General features: G+C 36.3%; 1 protein-coding gene across 5 annotated transcripts in view; it reads right to left on the bottom strand.

Moving 5' to 3' along the window:
- The window catches only part of SCOC (short coiled-coil protein), a 154,608-nt gene continuing 146,248 nt past the window's right edge, over positions 1-8,360 (bottom strand). For 3 of the 5 annotated variants that reach the window (XM_021710843.1, XM_021710844.1, XM_021710842.1), the window contains 3 exons: positions 3,518-3,589; positions 3,071-3,154; positions 1-1,602 (listed from right to left, as the gene is read on the bottom strand). In XM_021710843.1, the coding sequence (XP_021566518.1) occupies positions 1,460-1,602; positions 3,071-3,154; positions 3,518-3,589 (299 nt within the window). In that variant the 3' untranslated portion in view covers positions 1-1,459. The remainder of the gene's footprint in view (positions 1,603-3,070; positions 3,155-3,517; positions 3,590-8,360) is intronic. The other 2 variants (XM_021710845.1, XM_021710846.1) reach the window with 2 other exon arrangements.

Here is an 8,360-nt window from a genome sequence, read left to right as displayed (position 1 = left end):
TCTCTGAAATAGCTTTTTATTAAACAGCAAAGCAGAATTGCAACACAATTTAAACGTCTGTAAATTAGGTCACAAAAGGGATGCAAATGTTTGCAGTATGACTATTATATATTCATACAGTTAAAGTCATTAATCAACTCTTACACCAATACATAAGATTATTCCATGATTAAAAGTAGCCCAAATCTAATCACTATAAACTATATTAGTGTATCTCTTTTTCTATGATAACATTTTAGCATAACTTCTGATATTGATTCTCTTACCAAGCGGTATCTACAAATCAGATTTTCAGAAACTGTTAAAGGATGAGTAAAACTCTGCAAACCAAGTAGTTGATCTGACAGAAAATTCTAGGAGAACAAGTGAGACAAAATACTGAACAAGATCATCAATAAGTATATACGTAAAACCCTCCCATTTTATTCACGAGTCTGATACTAATGCATTCAAGAAATTTTGCAAAGGTTGATCTCTTGGGTATAAATAAATCTTGAGACCAAACTCTGTGTAACTGCTCTCTTTCTAGATGTGGCTGACAAAAGGCTAGTCAACCTTAATCTACTTTCAAATATATTTCCCAAAAGATCTGCTCTGTGCCAGAGATAATACAAATCTAGTGAAAATATTTGGAGTTGGTTACTGTTGTTTACCGAGCACTTTCCCACCCTATTTCTGTTTTTTCCTCAAGATTTCTATTTTAAACCCACAAATGACCAGAACTTACATCTTCTCAGATAATACAAAAAGTGAGTTCTTTTGTGCACAAAAGTTTTTACCAACAAATCTTCCCAAGTCGACAATTCAGTTTCAAGGAAACACTTTTAAGCTCAGAGCCTCCATCTGTTTTCAACTGATTCGGAAGAAACCAGCAATCCTACCTCAATACTAAATATCACAAATGGCAAGCCTTAGCTGAGAAAGTATCTTATTTTGGTTAAGTTTCAACAAAGTTCAGGTTACTCTCAGAGTGATTAACTAGTAAAATTACTTTTACAAATGTGAAACCAGTTTTCCCCGAGGGGAAGGGAAGTAGGAAGGAGAGGCCAATGGAGAAGAGGCACAAGATGGCGGACGGGGACATAAAGCTGTGCATTCAGGACATGATTTTGGTCACTTTCTCACAACATGGTGGTTATTGTCTTGTACTAAGCCTATAAGAAACGACAGTGCTAAGCCTACAAACCAAAGCAAATTTGATAAAACACTCATCGTTAAGTTTCATAAATATATGCAATTATAAAGTATCTACAATACATTTGCACGTTTTCATAGACTAACATAATACACAGACTCATAGGAAGTCTCCTGTTATACTGTTAATTTTGCCTACCTCTGACATTATTTTCATAAATATTCAGTGAAGCCGCAAACAAAGGTACTGTAACCTGTGGAATCTACCCAAGTTTTAAAGAAAAAAGATCAGCAGCAATTCCATAAAACGAAGGGTATCAATCCCTTACTTTCTTTTGCTCTTTGTGTCAGTTGTTTGAAAAACACTAGAAGCTGACATGAGGTTTTCTATATATTGTCCAAGAACTTGGTTTTCTGATTTTAGCTTCAGGTTTTCTTCCTTAACTGCATCTACTCTTGCTGAGAGATCTATATTTAAAACAGAAAGAAAAAAAAAAAGAAAATGCCCATTATCAATAAAATGATGGCAATGCTTCTACATCAAAAAATGCTTAAGATTATTCTTTAAAGAGATAGCGTAATCCTTAACTTGTAAGGATTCAGATTACTTTAGGGAAGTTAAGGTAAACAAAGTAAGCAGAATACAAATACATATATGATAATTCCTAAAAAGAGATTTCCCATTAGATTAAATGTTACTCTTCATAAACAGCATTTAGGTTAAGTAGTTAACTCTTTCAGTGACTAATTTAAAAACAGAAAAAACAGACTTTGTTTGAAAAATGTGAATTCTGGTTCCTGTCTTATCAACATAAAACCATAATGTCTTCACTAGAAATGTTTATGATACAGCACTTAACACAATTGAATTTATACAATGAACAGGCAATTCCAAGTAATTGATCATTTTGTATTTCAACTCTATCAAGTAATTAAAAAGATGTGATTCCCGATAATCTTATAAAAGTTACTTCCGTTCATTTATTTAACGAATATGCTTTAGGTGCCCTCTAAGAGCCAGGCACTGTTCTAGAAGCATCAGTAAACAGAACAAGTGCACACTGTTTGTCAAGGGGGCATGAACACTACAAAGACCACTTTACAGTATGTTATAAGGTAATGGGTCAGGCTGGAGAAAAAGCAAGAGGAGAAGGTCAGAAGAGGCAGAAGAGAAGCTGTTCTTCTCAGAGTTGGCTATTTTGATCCAGGGAATCTGACCAGTGACCTAAAGGAAGTGAGGGCAAGTCATATGGATATACAACGAAGAGAAGAAATCAAGCAGAGAAAAACAGCGACTCCCAACAGCAAATGCTGGAAGAACACAGGGAAGAGGAGAGGGTCTGAGGTGGGCTGTCTGAGGCAGAGTGTGGCATGACTCTGACAGGTAACAGGGAAATCACAGGTGGCTTTCATCAACCCAGTAACACAGCAAGCCCCTGGAGGAATCTGGGTAACATGACCTGCTCACTCTGGTGTCCCAAACACAACCTCATAATTTTACTAAAACACTCAAGAGGTTTCAGCAACAGTGTTAATTTGATGCAAGACATTTAGAAACTGGAAAAACTCAGATCAATTCCTTTTTAATCTCCAAGGCTAATACATTGTTTTTACTTCAAATTAACCATTATTAAAAGTACTTAGTAACACACTAAGAGACTTGAAAGGGGGTCTCATACTAAATGGCATTATGCTAGAGTTTAAAGAGGAAGGCGTGAGAACACTATTTGACTTTATTGAAGCATTTTTGTTTTTTAAAATTACCAGCCAAAGATACAGGCAGGAAGAGAAACAAAATATATAAATATGTTGAAATGGACTTTAAAGTTCATACTTTTAAAAATTATACACCCTAACAAACAAATTTAAGCAACATAAATGCTTACACTTTCACTTAATTGGAAGTAATTAAAGAAACTACAAAACATAAGCTAACCTTCAAGTGTGTGTTGGAGTTCCAACACTTGATTAATAAGTCGTGTTTTTTCCTCCAGTTCCACCTGATTTTCAGCATCAACTGCTGTAATATAAAGGTTCAAATTTACTATTAATTAACATTAGGCACCATTGTGTAGTGTAGAACTTAAAAATCTGTTTTATATTAATTCTTACTTGACTTATACAAGAGGCCTGAAAAGTAAAAAGTTATATGCACACATTGCAGATGAGGACACCCAGGTAAAAATGAAAATGAAGTGCCAACCTCTGACAATTAAGGAATGGAAGCGGCTTTGGTCCTTTCTAAAACTAAAGGGGATATGAGTAAGTAAATCAGCCAAGATGCAAGCCTTCTAAATACGGTTTCTCTGCTCTGTTCACTGCTTTAATAAAGCAAAAGCACCCCCAAATGGGTAGCATACAAAAAAGAAAATGAAGAACATACCATCCATGTCAGCATTCATCATCTTGGGGAGTAAACTTTTGAGCCTTGGATACACAATCCTTGATGAATGGTCTACAACAAGAAAAAGTTAGAAACACAGACAATATAGCAAAAAAATACAAGCTTGTTTTTCAAAAGAAGACAATTTTGTTCAATATGACCCAGCAGGACCCTTTTCATATGCTTTACTGTTTCTAAGAATAAAATAAATACCTAACAGGTAAATAAGAAAAGGATACAAATACTTTACAAAGAGACATATCAAGAAATGAGAGAAGCTGGGCACGGTGGCTCATGCCTGTAATCCCAGCAGTTGAGGTGGAGGTGAGAGGATTACCCGAGCCCAGGGGTTTTAGACCAGCCTGGGCAACTTGGCGAGATCTCGTCTCTACAGTAAATTCAGAAATTAGCCAGGCGTGGTGGCCTGTGCCTGTAGTTCCAGCTACAGGCTGAGGTGGAAGACTGAGGTGAATGGATTGCCTGAGCCGAGGAGGTTAAGGATGCGGTGGCCATGAGCATGCCACTGCACTCCAGCCTGGGCAACAGAGTGAGACTCCAACTCAAAAAAAAAAAGAAAAAATTTTGAGCTTCTTGGTAATAAAAAAAATACATAAAGTTAAAACCCATTATACATTTATTAAATTTTTAAAGGTAAGATAATGATCAAAACTAACAAAGAGTTATGTAAAAACAAATACACAAATGTGGGACTAAGTTTTTAAAATGTACTATTTTTTACAAAGCTGTACGATAATAAACAAGATTCATAAAAATACTTATATCTTTTTTACTAAGTATTTTACTCATGGAAATTTAGTCTAAGAACATTACAAAGAAAAAGAAAATTATATACACAAAAATGTTCACTTCAACCTTATTTACAGCTCACTAAATCAGAAACAACTTGTCATTCAGAGTCTGGAAAATTATAGCTGTAATTTTTAATGGAGTGGCTACTAAAAATAATTATGACTATAATAACATGAAAAAATGTTTATAAAATTCTACATTCATTGAGGTAAATCACGTAAAATATGTGTAAGTATAGCTAAAGAGAACAGCAAAATGAAAAAAGCTCTGATATTAAGATGATGTTTTTGCTAAATAAAAATCAAAAGAAAAATACTAGGCATCTGAAATATTAACATGGAATAAAAGAAAAATGTCCACTTGTCACCTCCTGGTTATGGTTAAACCAAAAGAGACTAATCAGGATATAAATAAGTAAATAAATATTAACATTTTATTATTTTGATAAAAGGTTTCAACATATTAGAGTACAAAATTCCTATGCAATGTGTTCTGCTCTACTCCTAACAATTATTTCACATTCAATGTGTCCATTTAATTTATTAAATAAATTTATTAAATAATACTACCTGATTTGTTAACCAGTATAGCCTACTACACTGAAGCAGCTGCTGCCTGTCTTGTCAGTGTTGTTACCTTCAACAAGCATTTACTGAATGTCAACTAAGGTGCTGTTATGTCTCCTAAGGCTAAACAGTAGAAACCAGACCCATGAAACAAGGACATCTACACACTAGCTAGAATCAGAATCCAGAGACACCAGTGACATGCATTCCCTCATGGTTTCAGTTAATATGCATCATGTTACGCTTCACACACTCACATGAACATGGAAATAAAATATGCAGTGTCCATACATATAAACTTCAAGTAAGATATTCATTAGTCCAAAAAAGTACACTCAATATCCTTTCCACAGCATTATTAAAGAATTAACTACTAGTGGTATGCAATTAATAATGTTTACTAAACCTGCTCCAAGTCTTCCAGCATCTTTCCGCTTATCTAGGCACAACTTAAAATTGCTCTCCTCCTCTTTTTTCACATGGTTTTAATTCTCAGGTTCTCTGCACTTCTGAGAAAGTATGTGTTAGCACATCATGCACATCCAAATAGATTACTAAATTTTTAAAAATTCTCTTTTAAAGTTACTCAACTTATTGTAGTATTTGAAGACCATGCTTCAAAAATTACTTCTCTCCATTCAATCAACATGTCTCTTTATAAGTGAAGAGGAACAGGGTTGGCAGTGAAAACTTGAATTAACATTTCCCTCACAGAAGAGCACGCTTCTAACAAGGTGCCAGTTGGGCTCATTTTTCATACATTTCAACCACTGATTAGGCTAAAATAGGTCTGAGGGAGATGAAAGAGGCAACAGCCAAAAGCGAAAGTAAGTGAACTCAGGAGTACTCAGCATTAGTAGACCGCAATTTGGCTACCATCTTTGCCAAATAATAAATAAAAAGTGCCTCAGATCGCTAACATCCGGTGTTTTTAAGAAGACAGCTAAAAATTTTTCAAAATAGCTGCAAAGGGTTATAAGATATACACACAAAAGCAACAGATAAACCCAAAATCAATTCATCTGATTTTTGAAATCAGATACAAGAATGGGATATTCTGCTTTTGCTTATGTTTCCATTTACTACTACAATTAAACCAAAAAGTCTTCTACAAGAGGACATATGTTTCAAACTGAACAAAGTCAAGAAAAAGAAATCAGTGCCTAAAATTTTGGCCACAAGTACCCCAAGCAATATACTATCTATGTATGGCTCATCAAAAAGTGTAATAAACAAAAAACAGGGTAGAGAGGGCTTATTAAGAGGAAAAATAACTCTTATATCCAAGATTGAGGTGGAGATTGGAGAACAAAAGCAGTGCCACAAGAACAGCGCTTCAGGATACACCCAGAGCCCGAGAGCGCAAGTCACACCATAGTCTAGGATCGCACCCAAGGGTTGGACCACGCAAAACCTGCCAACTACCTTTGGCAACCCTGTACGAAAGGACACGACACTTTAATAAAGTGGACCAGAGCATGAACTGCTGCTTCTTCACAAGGGAGAAAACAAGTAGCAATTTTCTCTTGCTGTGATATGATTGCAGACCAGATTCGAAATCCTACTGTTGAATATACTGAAAGTTTTTCAGTAGATTTGGAGTAATAAGCTGTTTTACATATGGGATCAAAGGGTTCAGTGCGTTCTTTATGCCAGAGTATTTTAGCCATGGATTTTATCTTCTTTCAAAATAGGATGTATCCTCAAACTGCACAAGGCCAACAATCACACAATATTGCATCATAATAGGTACTTAATATAAGATTGAGTTTTTCAACTGTAAAACCCTTTATTTATAGTTGCTATAACATCAATCCAATGCCATGTCAAATGTGCTCTTAAGAGCGCGTTTTCCACTGCTTCTGCCCCTATACATAAATGCAAATCTGATGAAAAGACAATCCAGATCAAGGCTTCTTAAGCGTGGGAACTCTGGAATGAATTTGGAGTGCTGAGGCTGTTCTGCCTATCCTAAACATGCCTTGGCCCTGAAATGGACATGGTTCTCTGAGACTTTTCAATTCAGGTCTACACCTAGGTCAGATCTTTAAAGCTTTTTCTCAAAAATCATAGTAAATTCTGGTGCCTATCCATAGCTAGCCTTTATTGGTATAGGAGAATCTAGAACTATTTTTGATTATTTAAGTCCAGAAAGCAGAAGGTATAAAGAAAGATTAGAAATGTAGCAAGCATTAGGACAAAATCCACTGAATTAAATGAATAACCTTTTCTGTGTCCACACACCTAACCGTAACCAAAGACTATCATCTTAGCAAACATACTCTGCCTTCTATTATAGCACCTTTAATAGCAACACAATATCCCTCTTCTCAAGAGGTAGTTTAGCACAGTTATTAAGAATATGAACTAGGCCAGGCGCAGTGCCTTCCAGCACTTTGGGAGGCAGAAGTGAGAGGACTGCCTGAGCTCAGGGGTTTAAGGCTAGCCTGTGCAACATAGTGAGACCTTGTCTCTGCAATAAATAAAAAAAAATAAGCAGGGTGTGGTGGCACATGCCTGTGGTTCCAGCTACTTAGAAGGCCGAGGCAGAAGGAATGCCTGAGCCCAGTAGGTCGAGGCTGCAGTGGCCATGAGAGTGCCACTGCACTGCAGCCTGGGCGACAGAGTGAGACTCCAACTCAAACAAAATAATAATAATAATAATAAAGAACATGAGCCTAGATTACCTGGATTCAAATCCTAGGGCTATAATTTATAATCTCTGGAGTCTTGGGCATGGTTAACATCACAGCCTTAGTTTACAGCTTTAAGCCTTAGTTCACAAATGACTAAAATAAAGGGATAATATCAGTACATAATTCATAGTACAGATTCAATAAGTATTAGTTATTATCTTCCCTACCTTGTAGCTCTAATTCAAGCCACAAAAAAGAATTTCATGAAAACCACAGTTGCCTTATTTTACAAATAAAGAAATAAAACCAAAGATGAGAATGGCTCACTGAAGATCACAGGAGTTACCGACACAGCTAAGACCACAGCAAACGTTCAAAGGTTTTCCACCATCTCGTCACAGCTATGCTCATGCTGGAGACTTGTGGTTCTGAGACACTAATATCCGTCCAACCTCAACCACCCACCTTGTATGCATCTAGAATTGATTCTCATCATCTGTCATCCGCTTACTAGTGAACCAGTAAGACTGCTATAATGTCTTTGTGCATTAAGGGGCTAGTCGCTTTACATATATTACTACTTCATCAAATCAACAGAAGGAAGCTGCAATGTACAGATGTGGACACTAAATCCCAGAAAGGCTATGTAGATTGCCTAAGGCTTCACAGCCAACGCCAGTACCAAGAATCTGAACCCAGGTCTAACTTCGTAGTCCCGCTTTTTCCATCATGCAACAGAAGAAACTTTTTTTTTTTTTTAAGTTGGAGTCTCACTCAGTCGCCCAGACCGTAGTGCAGTGGCCGCTCCCGGCCACCGCAGCCTCGACCTGC

Source organism: Carlito syrichta, unplaced genomic scaffold, assembly GCF_000164805.1.
Source record: "Carlito syrichta isolate Samal-C Ts95f unplaced genomic scaffold, Tarsius_syrichta-2.0.1 Scaffold301609, whole genome shotgun sequence".
Taxonomy (NCBI): Eukaryota; Metazoa; Chordata; class Mammalia; order Primates; family Tarsiidae; genus Carlito; species Carlito syrichta.
This window is presented reverse-complemented; position numbering and strand designations above follow the sequence as displayed.